A 22,963-nucleotide genomic window follows, 5' to 3' on the forward strand; every position below is an offset into this window, starting at 1 on the left:
CTATTGGTGGTGGCTCTCCTTTGCGTAACATAACAGTGATGAGCAAGCGGATTCTGTTCAGCTGGCTTTGCAAGCGAAGAACATTGCTGTTAATGTCTATTCTATATATGTCGGTATACGGCGTTGGTATCAGTTCGCCGGGGTGGCTGTTCAGCAGGTGGTTTTCAAACTCTGTTGGTCTTTTTCTCTCGATCTTAATCATAATAAGAGGCTCCTTTGCGGTTTTCATGGAGTTTCTTATGTTTTTGTCGTAATTATTTTGAGATTGCATGCACGCATACCCAGATTCGAGTTAAGGTTGTAAGAGCAAGATTATCGGTATTATCATAATTGGAGTCTCTTAAACACTGTTTGATTTTTTTATGAATAATTGTGTACTGTTTTGAATATATGAACCCATGATTTCTTAGTTAAAATTTTCTCCTCCAATGGTAGGTTCTAATTTTGGGTTCATTATTTTGAAAATATTGTTTTTTGAAATTTAAAAATTTTAAATAGAATAGAAGTGATATAAATGTGTAAAAATTTAAGATTTTATACAAATAGAAAATATTGCATTTAATTAATTTTTAAACATACAACTGCTTGTTCTAATGGCATTCTTCTTGTGTTGGCCTTTAGAAAGATATAGCATTCATCAATTAGCTACATTTTTTTTTTCTATTGACAATCAATTTATTATATACTGCAAGTAATTTATATTAACATGTGGAAATTCATATTCAGTAGTTCTTGTCTCTTATAAGACAAAATATCAAAGCTTTGATTTCAACAAACAAAAAAACAAAAGAATATGTTGTTATGATCCAAGTAGAAGGATGAAAACAGAGAGCTCACACAATCGTTTAATAAAAAAAGAAACTCCATCCAATGAAGCTATACTTGTGATCACATTCACACGTCATTGTCTCTATTCTGATGCTCCAGGAGCAATTGTTCCAACTCTTCCCTGCGTCTGGCTATCTCTTGCAACAACAGTCAATGACTCAGTGACTTCAACCTTCTTCTGTGACATCGATTTGATCTGCAGGTGAAAAGCAATTTGTTGGTACTTTCTTACTTCAGCATATACTAAGATTCAACAACATTTTAGGCATGGTGATATCAACATTTTAAAACATTTACGGTTATACTAAAGAGTGAACTAGTATAAGGCATGAAAACCAGAATGAGCAAACAACAAGACAAAGATACTTTGCCCAAGGCATCACATTACTGGCACAACGACTCGCTCGAGTCAGGCCAACAAACAAAACTTGCTCACTCGCTCGAGTTATGGATAAAACAGCTACTCTCTGATCCAATATATCCACATTACACTCTGTGAAGAAACATGAAAACAAAAACATTAACAGCAAAGGTAAAATTAAGAGTATATATATAGCAAACAACAACAAACAAAAACCTTCATTGAGCTGTTTCTTGATAATCGAGTGTAGAGGATTTTTGTACACAAAAACATCAACGACAACAACACACAAAAGCCTCTCCCTATATTCAGAAAATTCCTGTTTCTTCTGCATATTCAATTGAATCTGTAGAGACACCTCCTTTGGAGAACAAATTAACACTCAAATCAAAGACCAAAGAGAATCAAAACAGAATACAGAAGATTTATTTGATTAAGAATCTGGAGTTTGTGGCATTAAGAAGATTTATTTGATTAAGAATCTGAGAAACTTACCTTGTGATTCCAATTGATTCAATCTCTTCCGATTATTTCAACTCCTACTTGAAATCACATCCATGTCCAAATTTTGGACTCAATTTTGTCTATCGCCAAAGTAATCCGCCGAGTCAATCGCCTTCGCCAATCATCTCTAGATTCAAACCCTTCTTCCTCTGATTCAACTATCCTTCGATTCCAAACCCTTCTTCTGATTCCAAATTTCTTCGTCGTTTCGGGTATTCAATCGCGAGAGAAAGAGAGAGAGAGGAAAAGAAATCGAGTGTAGAGAGATTTTTTTTTTCCTTTTGTATTATTTAGTTCGACCAACAAGATTAAGACACGTAGCGTCTCTTAGAACATAATTCGGTATACTATATAGGGGGTTCCCTTAAGTTTTTTCTTTACTTCTGATTTATTTTTTTGATTCAAAACCCTTAAAACTCCTCTAAGAGTTTACCGATGGAGAAGATCTAAGAACTGTTTATTTTTGGGGTTTGTTGGCAAAATAGTACATTTTCAAAACTTAATTGAAAATGTAGTACATTTACTATTTATAATTGGAGGAATAGATGACTTATACTGTTTGTATAATATAAGAGATGTGAGATAGATAAAAAAAGTGGGGTATATTGTAGTATTACGAAATTACAAAAGGGTAACTGTACATAGGATATCCATACAGCATTTTAGTATACATAATTATTACACACATATAAATATTTTTATTTCATTTATATTGAACATATTATATATCAGTTGTACGGATAAAAACATGTATATTAAGATATATATAATTAGACTAAATGAACTGTACAGATTAAACTTGTGTATTATTATTCATTTGTACACTTGATATCTGCACACATTATAATGTGTACAGATACCTATACATAATGTGTGCAGATACATGTACACTTAATAAGATGTACAGACTCTGTATACTTAATAAGGTGTACGAATACAAAATTTATAAAAAATATTTTACATTATCAAATATAATCATCACTTCGAAATTCCTTCTCAGTCTCTGCAGCTGAGCACTCTGAACACGCAAGTTCCCTTGATACTTCGTCTTCATGGAGTCCCAAATGTCCTTGGAGGTGTCTTTCTTTGCAATGGTCTTAAGGATCGTCTTATCTATGGAGGCAAATAAATAATTCTTCACTTTAAGATCCTTCAGATTCATCTCGGCAAGCTCGGTTCTTTGTGGTCCAGACAGAATGACATTCCGCTCTGGTCTCGTGATCCCCGTCTTAATGAGATCCCACCACTCTTTCGACCTTAACATGTTCTCCATTAGCATTGTCCAATGCTCATAATCTCCATCGAACTTAGGAATGCTAATCTCCTTATCACTCATTCTCACGTTTCTTTGATCACACTGTTTGTTTTGAAATTACGAGAAGTACCTTGTGATTTGCTCTGATACCACTTGTTAGAGGTAAAACCAAGCAAATCTAAGAGGATCTGAAAATACTCGTCGTTCTCTTATTAAAATCCAGAATGCTCTTTGTCTCTTAAATAGACTAAAGAGCTTAACAATCTAGTTCCTAGAAAACTGCAACTACTAGTACTTGCCTCCTACATATCAGGAACACAAGACTTATTGACTGAATCAAACTAGACAATAAAACACAAAACGACTTCATACTGATTGTTTCAAAAACTAACATAAGAATCATTATGAGAACAAACTGGACAATGAGAACAATGGCAGAAACGGCAGCAATAATGTGAAAATAATGAGAATCATTATGAAGTAAAATGTTATCATCATCATCATGGTAATGTGATCAACTATATATACAATAATGAGAATCATTTTAGTTAATAAGACCCAATAAGGCCATAAACAAAAAGACAGATGCTCCTTTTTTTTGCGAGTTCCTTCTAAACCTTTGATTAACTAAACTGTACATTCAGTGTCATGCTCCCTTTTGAAATTGACTAATGTGATTACTGATAAAAAAACAATGCGTCATTTATGTCTTTAACCGAAATATTAAATAAGTCACTTATGTCAAATTACATACCCACATTTTTATTATGCTAGTCATCATAGATTAAACGAGAAGACTAATATAGATACAACACAACAGAGCTCTGGATACTGAATATAAAAGTCACATGACGATCTCCGGTTTCACAGACGCTTGGTCTTCGATAACAGCCCCGCTGTTGTAAACCTCTGCATCGGCAACATGAACATCTTTGCCAAGAACCGTTATGTTAACAACCCGAGCCCACCTTCCAACAGTCGAATCCCATCCCACGATACTATTAGAGATGCACGCATGTTCCTTGATCCAAACTCCACGCATTACAGTACAACCCAACAATCTAACACCTGAATCAATCACACATCCCCGACCAATCACCACATCAGGTCCGATCAAGCAACCTTCTCCTATGACCGCACTTTCATCCACAAGAACATTCCCAATTATGTTATCCCCTGTCGCCAGTTCCTGTGAAGATTTTTCTCTGAGGGAGTTAAGGTACATTCTTTGCCCGGTTATGTAATCTTTCGGTTGACCAATGTCCATCCAAAAGCCAGGTAGCACCATCGCGTAAAGCTTCTTCTCTGAAGCTATCTTAGGGAATATCTTTTTCTCTATCGAAGTCCGTCTCAGCTCTATCCTGTCGAGAACAGATGGGTTCAGGAGGTATATCCCAGCGTTTATCTTGTTCCCCACAAAATGTTTTGGTTTCCCTACAAAACTTTCAACTCTCGCCGTAGCTTCCTCCGTAACCACCACACCATACTTGGAAGGATCATCAACCTGTTAAATAATAGAAGGCACGAAGTATCAAAGTTATTAACAGATAAATGCATAAAATGTTCAACTTCAAAAAAACCGCATAAAATGTTCTTTTTTTTCACCTTGGTCACCATAATTGAAGCTTCAGCGTTGTTAGTCTTGTGGAATTCGATCATCTCGAGCAACGGGTATTCGCAGATAACATCGCTGTTTAGTACAAAAAACGGTTGGCCTGTTTCATCGACAAGCTTATCCCGAGCCAACGCGAGAGGCCCTGCCGTCCCAAGCGGTTCAGTTTCTTGGGAAAACGTGATCTTAATCTCTAGCTTCTTCTCATAGTCTTTCACAAAATTTAACATGACCTGAAAGAAAAAATACCAAAAGAGAAAGGAGGAGGATGAATAATTTAATTTACACGGAATAATCAATCAATCGTAATATAGTTGTGGTTACGGAATGTTACATCTGGTTGTTGGTGATTGATAGCTAATACAACTTCAGTCACTCCAGCAGCTTTTAGAGCTTCAATCTGCGAATGCATCATAATGAGAAAAAGAAGAAACTGGGAAAAATAGAGTTGCACCAAGGAAGCAAGATACAAATGATGAACCATTACTACAAAATACAAATACAAAAGAAGAAACTAATAATTCAACATCAGTCAACCCCTGCGTCAATCTGCTCGTTTAATGAGAAAAAAAAAAAAAAAAAAAACTGTGAAAGAAGAAGAAGAAGAAGAATAAGCTACCTACCTGATGCAAAATCATAGGTTTGTTTCCAAAATCAACAAGTGGTTTGGGCATGCTGAAGGTAAGTGGCCTCAATCTGGTTCCGAATCCTCCAACGAGAATAAGAGCCTTCATTCTGCACAACTATATTACGATTGATTGATTCCTGTATTATATTATGCTTCTTCATAGCCGTGGGCATATTAACTGAACCCAAAACCCAAACCTGAAATAGTCAATTTGGTTCGGGTGGTATGTAATATTGGATCGAGTCTAGTATCTCTAAGATTCGAATATCCAATCGGGTTTGGGTATTTTCCGAATTCGAAAAAAAGATCTGAACTAATCTGAATTAAAAGTAAAAGCACACTTTAAAGAGATTTGAACATGAGTGCATTTTAAACCATTTTGTGATTTTAGTTTTTTTTATGATTTGTTTGAATTCAGGTATATTCAAATTACTAGAACCCGAACGGATAATATCTGAATCCGACCTGATAATATAAAAAATCCGAACGATTTTTATGTTTAATTTTGAAAACCTAAAAATCCAAAAACCCGAATACTCGATCGGGTTTCGTGGCTATATGTTGTAATAGTCACGAATGGTCACTAAAAAAATTGATGGTTATGGCGTCGTGACTTCTTTTTTTTCCTGGCTTTTTCGTAGCTGTGTAGTCACGATTTACCTACGCGTATTTCGTAATTGAGTTATCACGGAATAGCCACTTAAAGTATTCATGATTTTATTTAAAAAAAAAAAAAAACAGAAAAAACAATTGTTAAATTAAATATGAAATGATTTATTTATCAAAAAAAAGTATTTACAAAAGCATAATTACTTTAATTAATAAAATAAACTAAAAATGCTTCAACAGAGGCGCTGCTTCTTCCGTCAAGCCTCTCCGGTGATCTCGTGTGGCTGGAGATGGAGGGTGAGGGTTTTGTTGGGCAACGGATCTAGGATCTGAGGCTTTCTTGTTCTTCTTTGTAAAGTGATGGTGGCTGGATGGTGAGGGTTTCGTTGGAAAATGGATCTAGGATCTGAAGCTTCCCTGTTCGTCTTCTCTAAAGTGGTGGTGGTGGATAATGATGGTTTCGTCGTTGTCTTTAAAGCAATTGCAGCATACAGAACTTGGATCGAACTCCATCTCTGCGCCGCTGAACTTCTCCAAACTTGTGCTTCTCACTACGTTTGTGGTGGTGGTGAACGACGTCTCAAAAACGCGGTCAGAGGCTCGAATAACTAGATCATTGGAAAAAAAAGAAACAAAGAAAAGATTAGTCATTGGAAATAGAGAAGAAGAAAAAGAAAGAGATGTTTGCCCAGAAGAAAAAAAAAAAAGGTAAGAAAGAAGAAAGTTAAGGGTCGTATGAATGTAGAAGAGAAGACATTTATTGCTTTGCTTAGAAAAAAAGAAAAATAAGAGTATTTCTGTCCGTTAGATTTAGTGTTATCAACGGTGGATAATCAATTACACAGTGATCCTCATCTATGTGGAACGACCAATGAGAAGTTAGTATCTTTGGTTGCATTTTGTATATGTTTTATTATCTATTTTCTTTTTTGTTCAATATATTTAATAATTATTTATGGTTTACAGTTATAATTTTATAGAGTGATGATTAATATTTAAAAATTAATTGTTATATATTTAAGTTATTATAATGATCATATTTTTTTTTTTGGGGTTAAAAATTAATTATATTTGATATATTTGTTTGGCTTTTAAAAAAATTGATTTTATGGAAAGTATACATGTAAATGGTTTTAAATATTAGTTTCATGTGAATATAATGGTTTAAATTTTGGATGTATGATTTACAAGTGTTGGATCTTAGGTTTAGGGTATACTTTAGTAATTAGATTTTTTGGTGTACATTTGGATTTTAGAGTCTGTGTTTAAAATTTAGGATTTTTGAAGTTAGGATATACTGAATATATTTTTTTTTGAAAAATAAAACAGTCACTGAAATTTGATCGCTTTTTGTAGATACTTAAGCTACGATTAAGTTATGTGATATTTTCGTGACTATAAATAGCCATGATTTAATCATAAACATAATTTGTGAATTTATTTAGTCACAACATTGCCACAAATAAAATTTGTGGCTATAATTAGTGACGAAATTGTCTCAGATAAAATTCATAGCTATAAAATTAGTCACGAAAATTACAAAAAGCTACGAAACAATCATGTTATTTGTTAATGACTAATATTCGTGGCTGATACGAAATTAGCTACGAAATTTTGTGCCTATATCGTAGCTATACGGAATTTTTTTACTAGTGCGTACTGTACATTATTATTATTATTATTTTTATTATCAACCAATAAGAATTGATCTTTGTTTACAAATTATCGGCCAAAACACTCAATAAAACATCAAAAAAATCATCTATGTATGAAATTATATTGGAGCTTTTTCTTATTTTTTCCTTAATCAAAGAAAAAAAAAGAGTGTATCACTAATTGATGCAACTTACTAAGGGTAACTGCAAGCCAGCTTTACATCGACACATATGACACATGTAGTTGCAACACTACAACAAATATGCACATTGTTAACCAGAGAAAAACGCTATCATAGGTCTTTGATAGCGTTTTCATGAGCGCTGTTTTAGGGCACTGTTATTATATGTACCCCATATACAATAGCACTTATTACGTATGCTATGTTATAAAAATATAACATAGCTTTAAGAAATTGCTATATTATCAAGATCATAATTTTGAAAAAATTTATACAACATTTGTTTTTTCGTGCTATGTTATAGTTTTATAGCATAGCTCTAATAAACTGCTGTATTATCAAGATTATAATTTTGCAAAAATTTATACAATATTTAATTTTTCGTGCTATGTTATACATATCTAATATAGCTGTTGCGAAATGCTGTTTTATCTTGTTTACTGTGCTATGGTATATTCTTTTATCATAACGTTTACCTGTACTTTTATAGCATTTTCTGATATGTGATTATAGCACACATAACCTGTTTTATAAAATCTCATAAAATCTGATTAATAAACGTCTCAGATCCAAAATACATAACAAAAGTCTCAAGAACATCAGTTTACCATCAAAGTCTCAAGAACATCCAAAATAAACAAGCAATCTCAAGTACTTAACATTACACAATAAAACCATCAGTTTAAGACATAATGACCTTGTTCTCTGGCCAAGCAATGCAGGAGCTAAGTGCATCTTCAATAATCTCTATTTCATCGGATGGCCTCCAAACTTTTACATTTTTCACCTTCACAACATCTATCCACACTTTAACTGCATTAGAACCCAAGCGAGTAAAGTGAACCTTATGTTCTGGATCATTTGTTCCCCATCGTCCTTCAGCCACAACCCTATTCTTTTCAGTTAAATCCATCAACTTGCACTTCTTATTCTCCTTGGAAATAACTTTATTAATGCGCTGCCATGTTTACAATATAAACCATCAGTCATCATATAATTAACAAAAACAACTTCATAACATATGAAAACACTTACTGGAGACTTCCTGAGAGGAGACTGTGATGGTAAAGTATTCTTTATTGGTGATATTGGACCCGTTGCATCATCAACAGGAGACTCAGAACCAGATGCAGACTTAGAAGACATAGATGCAGATTTGGCCTGCGATGCAGATTTGGCCTGCGATGCAAACACTGGTTCTTTATAGACAGTTCTCTTTCTCTTCATCCCAGCCTTTTTCACATTTCCGAAATCATTTTGGAAGTTTTTCAGATTCTGATGAACTTCATGACCAGTTAAAATTCTTGACTTTCTCCTATGCTCAACTTTTCCATCAAACCAAGTCTTCTTTTCCCTATATCTGTGTGTTGGAGCCAAACCTTTTCTATGACACATGTAGACATGTTTCCTGCTAAACTTCAACCACATACTATCAGTATTTTTCCCACACATAGGACATCCCATTTTACCTTTTACTTTACAACCAGCAAGATTTCCATACGCAGGAAAATCACTAATGGTCCAGAGAAGCATTGCCTTTAGAGTAAATGTACTTTTACTAAAAGCATCATACGTTAGCTCTCCATTCTTCCACAGATGATTCAAATCCTCAATAAGAGGTTCTAGGTAGACATCAATATTATTACCTGGTTGTTGTGGACCAGGAATCAATAATGTCAACATTATATTCTCCTTCTTCATACAAAGGTGAGGAGGCAAATTGTAGTTTACCAATAGCACAGGCCAGCTACTATAATTACTATTCTTCATGTTGAATGGATTAAATCCATCTGTGGACAGCCCAAGCCGTATGTTCCTTTCTTCAGCTGCAAATGAAGGATACTTCTCATTCATCTGAGCCCATGTAACAGAATCTACTGGATGTCGAAGTTTTCCATCAGTGCTCTTGTTAGTGTAATGCCACCGTAAGTCCTTAGCCATGTCCTCTGATCTGAACATTCTCTTCAGCCTTGGTATAATTGGAAAATATCTTAATACTTTCTGTGGGACACCTTTCTTTACCTCATTAGTCCGCTTATTAGTCTTCCACCGTGAAGCATTACATTTGGGACATTTATCAAGCTTCTTTAACTTCTTTCTGAAGAGGCAGCAATCATTAACACATGCGTCGATCTTTTCATATCCCATATGAAAGCTCTTTAAAAATTTCTTGACATCATACAATGATGTGTGAAAGACATTACCATCTGGCAACATGCTTGGCAATGTCTGAAGCAGTTCATTGAAGCTCTTATCCGACCAGCCATTATGTGTCTTAATCCTAAACAAAGTCACAATAGCCGATAACTTGCTGTGGTTTGAACAGCTAGGGTATAGTGGGGTTTCAGCATCCCGGATCTTTGCAAGGAACTCATCCTCTTGTTGGTCCTCACCCTCTGCAATCTCACTTAAGTCGCCCACAGGTTGGTCAGCTAAGTCACCTCTAAAAGCCAACTCTTGATCAAAAAATTCAGCAGCTTTATATAACTCAAAAACTTCCTCATTCCACTGAGTTGGTTTACTTTGAAATTCATCTACTGACTTCACATCTCCATGATGATACCAATCACTATGCACCTTGTATGCCTCATCCATCCCTCTTATTACAAGATGCTCAACCACAACACTGTTTAACTGTCGTACTACATTACGACAGTCTTTACAAGGACATATTATCATTTCTATGTCACCTAAAGCCGCAGACACATCCCTTACAAATTTCCAAGCTCCACTTTTATAACCAGGATCAGCTCTTCAATGGATAATTAAAGAAAAAAATCATAACTAAAAGAACATCTTAAAGTATCCAAACCCAAAATAAAACCTAATTATGAAATATAATTCCTTACCTGCATAGATGCACCCATGCCTTGTCCAACATTATATGTTATAATATAAATTTTAACCTTTATAGATAAAATAGAGATACATATTATACAAAGCTCACATTAAGCAACAATTCAGACAATACTGCACTACTTCAGACACATACAGATGCTCTTAAACCAATATCTAACTGTGTAAAATCTCACTAATCTAATCACTATTTATACGAATCAGACTCAAAGGACAAAACATAGCAATCACCAATATTCGTGTGTAATAATAATGTTTAACTATTGGTTGAGTGATACTAACCTGTTGTGTGAGTACAGAGAAATGAGAAGCTTCAGTTCCCCAACATTTCAATCACCAACACTTGGGAAAAAAAAAAAATCGTTCAGTTTATGAAGGCGCAAATACTCAAATCCAAAAGCTATTTTTGAGTCAAATCTGTAAATAATCGAACCCTAACAAAACAGATGGATTCGAAACTCCACATTCTCAAAATCTGTAAATAATCGAACCCTAAAAAACAGATAACGAAATAAATCTAGATAAATCGAACCCTAACAAAACAGATAACTAAATCTGACCCTTATCGAAATCAAAAGCTGTTTGAAATCACAAATAATCGAAACAAATAACGAAATTAGGAGGAAGAAGAAAGACATGCCTCAAAAATGGATTCGAGCTATCAATTGCGATGGATATGGAGATTTAGGGCGAAATTGGGGCTTTTCACAAACGGCGAAATTGGGGCTTTTCACAAACGGCGATAAAACTGAAGAATTGATAAGAAATTTAGAAGAATTTGAGCACACACAGAGAATTTAGAAGAAGAAATCTTCTTAGGTTGAGCTTAGGTTGTAACGAGAGAGAGAGAGAGAGTGTGTCGAGTTTTTGGGTTTTTTTTTTATTTGGCGATTAAGTGAATAATTTCACTAAGTATTGGCGGACAAAAGTCACTTTTGTTTCCCGCTACATAATTTTCCTATCATAGCGTTAATAAGATGCTATTAAAAAGTAAGCGAAAAAAAATCTCATCTTTCATAGCAGTGACGGAAAATGAGCTATATCCGTCTGCTATCAATGTACATATTTGTTGTAGTGTTGTAAACAAATACTTTGTAAACTATCTCGACACGTATGGTGACATGCATGCCAGCTCCAATTCTCCTATCTCCCTCTTGGTTGATAGTCTCACACACTTCTCTTCGTTCTTCATCAATCTTCATAGATTGAGGTTCTCCATCTTGTGAATATCCTTTTCATCAAACCTTAAGTCTCCAAAATTAATGTCACCGAACTTGATGTCTTGTGATTTTCTAAATAGAGGTAGCTGACTTGCCTTTTTCTCAATTTGATGTTGAATCTTCAACTCTTTGCTTGATTTCTTTTTGTATGTTGGGTTCTGGAAATTGAATCCTTTGAACTTTGATTCCTGATTTTGGTTTCTTTCTTCATAGGCCTGCTCTGCATTTTTGAATTGCTTCCTAGTAGTCTCCTTATTCTCTAGCAATATTTGTTTTCTTTGACTTGTGCCATTGCTGATCGATACTCTGATTTTTCTTGTTGAACTTTCTTCATCATCAACTTTACTCTTTAAATTTACCTTTTTTAGATCTTGCCGATGAGATGACTCTACAGGCTTGATAGTCTTCCTTATTAGGTACTTTATAGGCTTGGTCTCAGATTTCATGATATTTTGTTTGTTTGATGACAGCTTGCTCAGGTTTGAACCATTGATGTTGGAAGCTTTTTGAGGAGACGACCCATCACGTATATCATGAGCCACCACCATTGAGGTTTCTCTAATAGAAGACATCTTGAGATGGAAATTGTACTTGATCATTTGAACTTCAGCAATACTCTTCCCAGCTTTGTCAGGAATGACACAGTTGTGTTGTTTAAATACAACTTCATATCCATTCTCAATCATCAGGAAAAAACTCAACAAAATTTTGGTGATTTCAGGTACAAAAAGGACATTTTTAATTACTCTTTTTCCTATACTAGTCATAATCTCAACATCTACTTTTCCTTTAGACATAAGAACAACTCCATCTCCAATTAGAATTGATACCTTGAATGTTGAATAGATTCTGAAGAGCAAATGCTTGTTTGGAGTCATGTGGTGAGTGCATCCACTGTCAATGAGCCAAGTATCCTTTTCAAACGATTCTTGAGTTGCTAGTCTTGCTGTGAACATTTGATATTCTTGTTCTTCTACCTCTTTTACCTCCTCAGGTTCTTGTTCTTGATTTACTTGAGCTTGTTAAGATTTTCTGTTTTTGCAATCTCTCATGATATGCCCTTGCTTCCCACAATTGAAACAGCTTATAGTTTCTCTGTTGCTGAAGTTATTGTTGTTGTTGACTTCAGGCATGTTTCTCCCATGCTTGATAAATCAGACATCTTCATTATGAGTGTCTCTTTTACAAAAACCGCACCACCTTTTTTCTCTCTCAAGCCATACTGACTTGAGCTTTCCCTCTCATTGCCTTTTGATTTATGGTTATTGAAATGTGCCACAAACACTTCATCTATGTCTTCTTCTTCATCTGGAAAAATCTTTTTCTCATGAGATTCAAGAGAGCCAATAATCTCAGTATAGGTAACAATTCTTAGATCTTTTGTTTCCTCCATAAGAGATGATAAAGAAGCATAACTTTTTGGCATGGAAACCAATACCTTGACAACCAAATTATAATCAGATCTACCTTCTCCTAAAGCCCTCATTTGATTACCAACAACTTGAATTCTATCTGAGTAAGATTTGACTTTCTCACCTTCTTTCATTTTCAGATTCTCAAAATCTCTTCGTAAGATTGAAGCCTAACCATTTTAACTTTCTCATTACCTTGGTAGGAGTATTCCAGAGATCCCATGCTTGTTTGGCCATTGTTGCATAGAGGATTTTGTCGAAGATAGACTCAGCAACCGCATGTTTAATGATCTGAAGAGCGGAAGTATCTTTCGACTCACTACAAGAAAATCGTCTATTCTTAGCATCGGAAAAACACTATCGAACAATATTATAGCGTTTAGTAAACGCTCTATCATCGCCTGCGATAATAGGTCAGACACATTAGATAGCACTTTAATACATGCTATTGTGTCTTCATCAAATATTGCGTTTTTTACTGTGCAATTGTATATTGAGTAATAGCAATTGTACTTTGCTATAAATTGTTACACTAAATTTTATTGAAATTACAATTTTGTGGATTTTTTTTTGGTTTTGGATAATTTGACAAATTAAAAGAGAAACATGCCATAATTTAATAAAAATTATATATTTATTATATTTATATGAAACAGGAATACAAAATATCTATATGACAAAGTAAAAATAACATAATCAAAAATAAATTCAAACAACTCTTGTATTTAAACTTGTGAATTTTCCATACCTTGAAACTTCTTTGATATCATTATGTAATCCGCTTCAACCTGCAACAAAATTACACAAACACATGAAAAACAAAGAAGCTTCAATGTGAGGAGTTGCATCTTCAAACACAGTTCTGCTTCTATACTCAGTAGGACCATTGTAAAACAAAGCACAAAAGATCCATTCAACATTCAAGACAAAGATAAAAAAATCTTTATCTTCAAACACACAACAAAAGAACAAATAATATTTAGCTTACGTTCTCTAAACCAAGCTTAATTTCTCATACCAGAAGTGAAACGATCCATCATCTGAATCCAAGCTTGACCACCATCTTTCCTCTCAACCAGTTGCGGAAGATGCCTCAAATCCAACTCTGTTATAGTACTAGGCAACCTGTCCTCTGTTTTCTTCACTCTACAAAAACCCAAAACACAAAATCAACAAGAAGAAACCAATATGGGTTTCGATGCCCATCATATGAAGTATGACCAATCCAATAACAAAAGTGAACCATCCTGTAATTAACCTTGCATATAAGAACTCAAGAGTTCTCGAAAGATGAAACAAAAAAGCAGTTCAAAGATTTTAAAGGAAAACACACCTCCACTATACATAGATATACAATGAATGAAAAGGGAGGAGAGTTTCTCTGTTGACCGATGCACATAGCACAACACACTTTCATATATATGAACAAATCAAACCTAGAACCACTCTTAAAAGCTGCTCACTCTCCACAATTTGAAGCATACGCAACCAAACACGAAATCGGCAAAACTAAGATAAATCTCTAATTCACAGATTTCACAAAACCATTAGACAAGCACATAACTTGAAATTAAAACCTATCAAAACCTGAAACAAATAAGAGAACACAATTCAATCACTGGTCAACAAATTAAAACGGAGATGAACAAAATTAAATATAGATAGAAACACTCCCCAAACAGACCTAGAAACCATTATTTTGATATGATGACTTTGAATCCGCGAGCGTGGTTGTGTGGTCTTGAAAGATCTGTCCACTCCTGTAATTTGGAGACTCTCCTTTCGCGTTACTCCCAAAATCCAGATTATTGGTGAATCCTTAATCAAAATATCAAACACTAAGAAGAATTAGGGGCAAACTCACTGGCTAAAATGTGGAAACGGCAACAGATCTAAGAAACGATGATGGAGCCATGGAGCCAACACGCTTCAGATCTGTTGTTCCAAAGAGTTGTACGCATAGATCCTTGTTCCAAAGAGTTGTATGCATCCTTGCCGTCCAAAACTCGGAATTTTAACCATCAAACACAGCCAAAAGCTGTGAGGATTGCACGTTAATCGCCATAACACTCGACTTTTTACTACCCTTTTACTTCACTCTTTTAGAAAAACTTGCACAGGTTCCACATATCAGATAAAGCTCTGCTACCATGTTGAGAATCACTCAAAAACAGGTTTACTTTTCTCTTTCTCTTGATTTCCCTCAAAACGCTTCAGAAAATTCTCTCTCAAAAACTCATTTTCATTTCTTTTTCAATACCTTAATACAACACCAACGTTCACATATTTAATACCTCAAGACCTCTCAAGGGACGTATGCCCTCCATGGGCAACCAAACAATCATATTTCAACACTCCCTCTTGATCTTTTGTGTTGCTCTTCAGATTTCAGCTCAAGATTTTGAAGCGTTCTTCTTTTCTTGTTTCTCTGGTCTACAATGGAGGAGCTCTCTTCAAAGCATCAGCATAGCTCATAGGTTGGTTCAATTTCTTACTTTCCATCTTGAATGGACTTTTCTTCATCTCACTTGTTTTCCTTCGGTTTCTCCAATTCTCTTATCTCCCTCCTGGTTGATAGTCTCACACACTTCTCTTCGTTCTTCATAAATCTTCACAGATTTGAGGTTTTCTATCTTCTGAATATATTTTTCATCAAACGTTAAGTCTCCAAACTTAAACACTGAACTTGATGTCTTGTGATTTTCTAAACACAGGTAACTGATTTGTCTTTTTCTCGATTTGATGTTTAATCTTGAAATCTTTGCTATATTTCTTTTTGTATGTCGGGTTCTGAAAATTGAATCCTTTGAACTTTGATTCATGATTCTGATTTCCTTCTTCATAGGTCCGCTCTGCATTTTTGAATTGCTTCCTAGTAGTCTCCTTATTCTCTAGCATTATTTTCTTTCTCTGACTTTTGTCATCACTACTCTGATTTTTCTTGTTGAACTTTATTCGTCATCAACTTTACTCTTTAAATTTACCTTCTTCTCTTGTTGATGAGATGACTCTGCAGGCTCGATCTTCTTGAAAGATACATAACCTTTCTGATCACTAGCTTCAGACTTATTCTGCCTTACCAGATACTTTATAGGCTTGATCTCAGATTCCATGATATTTTGCTTGTTTGATGACAGCTTGCTCAGGTTTGAACCATTGACGTTGGGAGCTTTTTGTGGAGACGACCCTTCATGTATATCATGAGCCACCACCATTAAGGTTTCTCTAATAGAAGATATCTTGAGATGAAAACTGTTCTTGATCATTTGAACTTCAACTATACTCTTTCCAGCTTTGTCAAGAATGACGCAGCTGTGTTGTTTAAAAACAACTTCATATCCATTCTCAATCATCTGAGAAACACTCAACAAATTCTTGGTGATTTCAGGTACAAAAAGGACATTTTTAATGACTGTTTTTCCTTTTCAAGTCATAATCTCAACATCGACTTTTCCTTTAGACATAAGAACATCTCCATTTCCAATTAGAATTGGTACCTTGAAAGTTGAATAGATTCTGATGAACAGATGCTTGTTTGGAGTCATGTGGTGAGTGCATCCACTGTCAATGAGCCAAGTATCCTCTTCAAACGATTCTTGAGTTGCTAGTCTTGCTGTGAACATTTAATATGCTTGTTCTTCTACCTCTTTTACCTCCTCAGGTTCTTGTTCTTGATTTACTTCAGCTTGTTCAGATTTTCTTTTTTTGCAATCTCTCATGATATGCCCTTGCTTCCCACAGTTGAAACATCGTCTAGTTTCTCTGTTGCTGAAGTTATTGTTGTTGTTGGCTTCAGGCATGTTTCTCCCATGCTTGATAAATCAGACTTCTTCATTATGAGTTGCCCTTTTACAAACACCTCACCACCTTTTTCTCTCAAGCCATACTGACTTGAGCTTCCCCTCTCATTGCCTTTTGATTTCTGGTTACTGAAACGTGCCACAAACGCTCCATCTGTGTCTTTTTCTTCACCGGAAAAAACTTTTTTCTCATGAGCTTCAAGAGAACCGATAAGCTCAGCAAAGGTAACAGTTCTTAGATCTTTTGTTTCCTCCATAAGAGATGATAAAGAAGCATAACTTTTTGGTATGGAAACGAATACCTTGACACCAAATTAAAATCATATCTACCTTCTCCTAAAGCCATCATCTGGTTAGGAAAAACTTGAATTATATATGAGTAAGATTTTACTTTCTCACCCTTTTTCATTTTCATATTCTTAAAATCTCTTCTTAAAGAATGAAGCCAAACTATTTTAACTTTCTCATTATCGTGGTAGGAGTACTATAGAAGATCCCATGATTGTTTGGTCGTTGTTGCAGAGAGGATTTTGTCGAAGATAGAATCAGCAACCGCATGTTGAATGATCTGAAGAGCGGAAGTATCTTTGACTTTGAGATCCTTCACATTTGCAGCTTCCTTTAAATGCTCTGCTCTGGGAGTCTCTAAGACTTTGGATGATGATAATTCTGGGACACCTTCTTTGACCATATCCCATAGATCCTTGTTCCTAAGAGTTTCACGCATCCTTGCCGCCCAAAACTCGTAATTTTGACCATCAAACACAGCCACAAGCTGTGAGGATTTCAGGTTAATTGCCATAACACTCGAATTTTTACTACCCGTTAGAAAAACTTGCACAGGTTCCACAGATCAGCTAGAGCTCTGCTACCATGTTGAGAATCACTGCAAAATAGGTTTACTTTTCTCTTTCTCTTGATTTTCCTCAAAACGTTTCAGAACATTCTAATGTGTTTGTATTTTATAGGTTTTAACCATAGTTTTTAGGTTTGTTTTGAGTCTTTTATTGAGTCAAAGTGTGCTTTTAGAGTCTTTTTGGTCTTTTATGAGTTTGTACAGGTTCTAGGTTGCTTTTGAAGGAAACTGAGTGTTTTGGGGATGAAATCAAGCATCTGGAGCCAATTTGGTGAAGACTGATCGGACTAACAAGCAGATGGAGCAAACACAGGAAAAAAGGCATCCTGGATCGGCTGATCCACATTCAGATCGACCAATCCGAAACCAAAGCAACTTTTCCTTTTTCATTTTAAACCAAATTTTAGGGTTTTATTTTACTATTTAAGCACGAGGCTCGACCTCTAGAAAGATAACTTTTATAGTACTTGTATGCTTTGGGAGAAGATCTCTTATACTTTCTAACCCTTTGGAGAAGAATTCTGAACTCTTTTACTTCTTTTTGCAATTCAATTATGTTTTCTTCATCTTTGATTTGTTGTTCTTTTACTTCCATGTCTGAGTAGTTTTACTATTGGGTTTCGGGTTTCAAAAAGGGGTTTATGATTCTCTAAACTTAGGTTGTTAGATTTGGGATTGATCTTATTGTTCTTCATCTATTGTTGTTCTTAATGCTTAAGCTAGACTGATCACCTAGATTAAGATCTTAGGTTCAATTCATCGTGGCACCGAAAGTGTTGTTGAGTTACTTGAAAGAAACATAGGTGAGCAAGGTGGACCTTAGCCAACAGAAGTTGAAGTTGATGCACCTTGTGAACAAATCAAACTTGAACTTTAATGCTTGCTTGTTTAGCTAGATCCAAACAGAAGTTTAGGTTCTAGTTATTTATTTGCATAGTTAGCTAACACTGCGGAAGTAGGTTAGCTTTATAATTGTGATTTGAGTTTAAGAACGGTGTTTAATGCTTTTCTAATCTATCATCTAAATTTGTGGTTGTATCCCCTAACTGATTCCCTACGCCCAATATCTCTCCTTGATTTCAAAACTTTATTTATTTTCTGTTTTTAATCGGTTACTTGAAACACAAACTTTCTCTTTTCTTTAGCTATATTCGGTCTATATAATTTCATAGTGCATCGTTTGGTCTCTGTGGATTCGATCCTGAAGTGTTACGATGACACCACTGGATCGTGGTTGAGTGCACACTAGGTTTTATTTGACAATAGATCACATTCTGTCTCAAAAACTTATTTTCATTTCTTTTCCAATACCTTCATACAACACCAACATTCACATATTTAATACCTCAAGAACTCTCAAGGGATGCATGCCCTCCAACACTCAAGACCCTAAAACGTACAATAACAACACCCTAAAGCCACCCTACAACTCCTCAAAACTGTAAATAACCCTACTGATCTCCTCTTAGACCCTAATCATTAAACTTACGACAACACACACAAAAGCTTAGATAATTAACTAGTTAGGCCTTAATAAATCTGTAGGCCCAAAACACAAAAGAACAAGTCCGCTTTACTTTGAAGACATCACCTTCTTCTTCTTCTTCGAGCTCTTCTTCTCCAAAAACCTCTTCTTCTAATTCTTCTATTTCTTTGACTTTTCTTCAACCATCTTCTGATTCTTGTAGTTTTGGTCTTTCGCAGGAGCAACCAAATGATCATATTTCAACAGTTTCTTTGATACATGTGGCTGGCTTTGTCTCCGGCATATGTGGCTTCCATGGCACATGTGCCAGCTTTGTCTCCGGCATAGGTGGTTTCTATAACACATGTGGATGGGTTTCATTTAACGATATCGGTTTCCATAGCAAGATCGGTTGGGTTTCTATCTGGTGTTACTACTATCAGTTGGGGTTTTTTTTTGTTTTGGATTTGACTAAAATTGCTGTCCAATTGATCAGAGTTTGTCTTGGATCGATAGATTACCAGCCTTTGTCAAAAAAAAAAAACTTTAGATTCGAAACGGTTTTGATGAAAGCAAGTCTATGTTTCACTACAAGAAAACATGTCATTTGTGACTCCAAATATCGTCCTAAAATAGTCGCAAATATGTTATATACGACTACTTTGCGACTATTTAAGATGATCGTTAAAAATTGGTTGCAAATTTCTTTGGTCCCAACATAGTCGCAAAATACCAACCACTATGTGACCTCATTTAAGGGTCTCAAATTTGCGACTAAGTTAAGACTCTAGTATGTAGTCATATATTAGAGACTAATTAGTGACTTATATATGTAGTGAGTTTATATATGTAGTGAGTTTTTTGTGACTTAAAATAGAGACTAAATTTTGATGGTATCGGAAGTTCAATATTAGTGACGTTTTTGCGACGAACTATAGAAGGAAAAAAAAATATATCTAAAAAAGGAAATTAAAAATAATTTTATTCGTAATTATGCTCATTACAAACAGAAAATACATGTATATATCTATATAGCGACAGAGAACAAAACGCAGAGGCGGCAACAAAGATGTACGTGGTGGCCGGAGACCGAGATGTGGTGGCCGGAGACAGAAATATGGTGGCCGGAGACGGAGATGCGGCGACCAGAGTGTCAAAGATGCGACGGTGGAGAATTCGAGATGTATTGGTGGTGAACGGCGGAGGCATCTTCAATGGTGGTCCTCCATTTGCATTACCACCTCCGTCGTCGTTCTTGACACTGATTCTTTAGATCTGCCGATGAAATCTAAAATACAAACCAAGGAGATAATTAAAACTCATAGGAATTCCCTAGATGTATCTCAGTAAATATGTGTTGGGAAACTAGATCTGAATAGCAAAACCATTACAAGCTCTAATCTCAAGTAAATACATACGTATAAGTAGATTAAGAAGGATATTTGAGAGAGAAAGAGACAAACTTGTTTCCACCGTCTTCACCGATGCGGTCGCCATACTTTATTTGGTGGCCGACGCAGAGACAGCGTTTGGCTCTGCCCATGAAGACTTTGGTATCTTATGAGTTTTTTGTGATAACTATTTATTTTTTGAGTTTCTAGATTTCACTTAACGAAGAGAAGAAGGAGGCAAAGAGAACAGAAGAGAGAAAGAAGAAACAAATAAAATTGATTTTCTAGCAAGATACAATGAAGAGAAGAAAATGAACAGAAGGGAAGGAAAAACAAAGATGATTTTTTTCAATTCGATTGAATCTATCAACGGTGGATGACACACCAAAAGACAATCCTTGCCATTTAAGATTAGCCAATGAGATGTTTTCCTTATTTTTCTTTTTCTTTTTGATAAATTATGGTAATTTGCCATCATGTTGTATCATAATTCGGAAATTAGAAGTTTAGGATTTATAAAGTATTAGATTTGATTTTAATTTAAATCGACTAGATCTATAAATAAAAAATTGAGGATTTTAATTTTGATTATATATAATAGTTACATTATTAAATCGTTTAGAATTTTAAAAATTATGATTTTAGAATTAAGAAAGAAAAAAAGTGACTAGAATAAATTGGCAATGAGCATTTAGAAGCACATATAGTTCAATTGTGAAGTATATCTTTAATTTTAAGAGGCAAAACAATGACTTGGTAAAAAAATTTCTAACTTACATAACCTTACATTAAAAACCTATGTACCATCTTCTACATAACTTGTTGTTTACAAAAATTTTAATTAAAACATGTAAAATTATGTTTTTAAAAAAAATATATAAATGTATTAGTTAAAATCAATGCAAAATTGGTTAAATTAACATATTAGTCATTCAGTATTGTCAAATTACCTTTTTTAAATCCCAAAAGAGATGCTAAAATGAGGCAAAGTAGTCCCAAAAATCGTAGCAAATTAGTCACAAGAGAGTAGTAACATAACATTTTTCAGTTACATTTTAGTCACAAATAATGACTCTTTTGTGACGCAATAGTATGAGTCACAAACCAATATTTCTATATTTATTAACTTTGAGATCAAAATACAATAATCATAAGACTTAGAAGCACTTATAGTCCAATTGTGAAGTATATCTTTAATTTTAATAGGTAAAATAATCATTTGGTAAGTTTTTTTGTTTTAATTACATAACCTTACTTTAAAAACCTATGTAGCATCTTCTACATGATTTGTTGTTTACAAATATTTTAACTAAAACATGTAAAATTAATATATTTAGAAAGAGTATATAAATGTATTAGTTCAAATCAATGCAAAAATAGTTAACTTATCATATTAGTCATTCAATATTGTAAAATTACATATTTTAAATCCTGATGAGTTGCTAAGGAGATGCAAAGTAGTCGCAATATTCATAGCAAATTAGTCACAAAAGAGTAGCAACATAGTCATAAAATTTTTTTGTTGCATTTTCGTCACAAACAGTGACTATTTTGTGACGATTTGATATACATCACAAGACAAAATCTTGAATTCTACACATAATGGTTAAAACTGTTACTATAAGTCACTCATATTAGTAGTATATAGTAGATATATTAGTAAAAGTTGGCAAAACTTTGTTTTCACAACTTAGTTTTGAAAATTTTCTAAATTCCTACACATTCTCATAAAAGAACATGTAACACTTAACTTAGATTTGAATCTTATGCATGTTTTGTTTGTAAACATTGATATTTAAGATTTTGACAAAGTTATTATAACTAAGTTCAATCAAATCAAAGCATGAACATATAACTAAACATGTAAATAAATTTCAAATGCGAAATTTTGATTTTAAAAAAAATTAAGAGTGGGTAAATAGTCTCAAATTAGTAGCTAAATCATGTGTTAGTCGCAAATCCTTCAAGTGTTAGTCGCAAAAGAGTAGTACATTTGCAACTAATTTATAACTATTTTACATACTAAAATAATAGTCGCACATGGGTCTCAAATTGTGATCATTTTGCGACCAAACTATTTTCGTCGCAAACGAGTCGCAATCTAGTTTCTATGATGAGACTGTTGTGCTACCACTTTATATCGTCATTAATAAGCAAAGCTTTTTCAACTGTTTATGCTGCAGTCGTTTATGCGTTTTAAAGTAGTCACATAAGTGTCTTTTTTTTGTGACCAAAAAAGTAGTCACAAACTAAAGTCCCAAAATGCATGTTTTCTTGTAGTGTTTGGTAAATTAGATAATGTCCTTGAAGATTAAAAGCATCTGTTTAA

General features: G+C 34.4%; 2 protein-coding genes and 4 long non-coding RNA genes across 7 annotated transcripts; 2 read left to right on the forward strand and 4 right to left on the reverse strand.

Moving 5' to 3' along the window:
- Window positions 1–3,650: 3,650 nt before the first annotated feature.
- On the reverse strand, window positions 3,651–5,409 carry LOC104738221 (putative mannose-1-phosphate guanylyltransferase 3). The gene is made up of 4 exons (XM_087481811.1): window positions 5,184–5,409; window positions 4,895–4,960; window positions 4,554–4,793; window positions 3,651–4,452 (listed from the first exon to the last, which is right to left on the reverse strand). The coding sequence occupies exons 1-4, from the start codon at window positions 5,292–5,294 to the stop codon at window positions 3,793–3,795; spliced, it is 1,077 nt and encodes a 358-aa protein (XP_087337937.1). The 5' UTR covers window positions 5,295–5,409; the 3' UTR covers window positions 3,651–3,792.
- A 2,446-nt stretch (window positions 5,410–7,855) lies between these two features.
- On the forward strand, window positions 7,856–10,459 carry LOC147929450 (uncharacterized). The gene is made up of 2 exons (XR_015578288.1): window positions 7,856–8,076; window positions 10,058–10,459. It is a non-coding gene; the product is annotated as an uncharacterized LOC147929450 (long non-coding RNA).
- LOC104727520 (uncharacterized) lies at window positions 8,161–11,554 on the reverse strand. The gene is made up of 4 exons (XM_087481812.1): window positions 11,131–11,554; window positions 10,484–10,540; window positions 8,670–10,386; window positions 8,161–8,592 (listed from the first exon to the last, which is right to left on the reverse strand). The coding sequence occupies exons 2-4, from the start codon at window positions 10,513–10,515 to the stop codon at window positions 8,317–8,319; spliced, it is 2,025 nt and encodes a 674-aa protein (XP_087337938.1). The 5' UTR covers window positions 10,516–10,540; window positions 11,131–11,554; the 3' UTR covers window positions 8,161–8,316.
- Window positions 11,555–14,140: 2,586 nt separating this feature from the next.
- LOC147929451 (uncharacterized) lies at window positions 14,141–15,117 on the reverse strand. Its single transcript, XR_015578291.1, has 3 exons — window positions 14,987–15,117; window positions 14,807–14,882; window positions 14,141–14,268 (listed from the first exon to the last, which is right to left on the reverse strand). It is a non-coding gene; the product is annotated as an uncharacterized LOC147929451 (long non-coding RNA).
- LOC104736659 (uncharacterized) lies at window positions 14,949–18,344 on the forward strand. 2 transcript variants are annotated; one of them, XR_015578289.1, is made up of 7 exons: window positions 14,949–15,296; window positions 15,508–15,599; window positions 16,260–16,341; window positions 16,415–16,510; window positions 16,650–16,783; window positions 16,864–17,147; window positions 17,445–18,344. It is a non-coding gene; the product is annotated as an uncharacterized LOC104736659 (long non-coding RNA). The 2 variants fall into 2 exon arrangements; XR_015578290.1 differs by lacking the exon at window positions 14,949–15,296 and having other exon boundaries at window positions 15,465–15,599; window positions 16,919–17,147.
- Window positions 18,345–20,208: 1,864 nt separating this feature from the next.
- Window positions 20,209–20,930, reverse strand: LOC109128454 (uncharacterized). Its single transcript, XR_002034850.2, has 2 exons — window positions 20,707–20,930; window positions 20,209–20,531 (listed from the first exon to the last, which is right to left on the reverse strand). It is a non-coding gene; the product is annotated as an uncharacterized LOC109128454 (long non-coding RNA).
- Between the last annotated feature and the right edge of the window lie 2,033 nt (window positions 20,931–22,963).

Source organism: Camelina sativa, chromosome 13 (assembly GCF_030686135.1).
Source record: "Camelina sativa cultivar CO46 ecotype springtype chromosome 13, ASM3068613v1".
Lineage (NCBI taxonomy): Eukaryota > Viridiplantae > Streptophyta > Magnoliopsida > Brassicales > Brassicaceae > Camelina > Camelina sativa.

Coding starts and splice junctions, on each gene's coding strand:
- LOC104727520 (XM_087481812.1), bottom strand. CDS start 10,515: ATGTTGGACAAGGCATGGGTGCATCTATGCAG. Junction 10,387..10,483: donor GCATGGGTGCATCTATGCAG/GTAAGGAATTAT, acceptor TATCCATTGAAG/AGCTGATCCTGGTTATAAAA. Junction 8,593..8,669: donor CTCCTCTCAGGAAGTCTCCA/GTAAGTGTTTTC, acceptor TAAACATGGCAG/CGCATTAATAAAGTTATTTC.
- LOC104738221 (XM_087481811.1), bottom strand. CDS start 5,294: ATGAAGGCTCTTATTCTCGTTGGAGGATTCGGAACCAGATTGAGGCCA. Junction 4,961..5,183: donor AACCTATGATTTTGCATCAG/GTAGGTAGCTTA, acceptor ATGCATTCGCAG/ATTGAAGCTCTAAAAGCTGC. Junction 4,453..4,553: donor CTTCAATTATGGTGACCAAG/GTGAAAAAAAAG, acceptor ATTATTTAACAG/GTTGATGATCCTTCCAAGTA.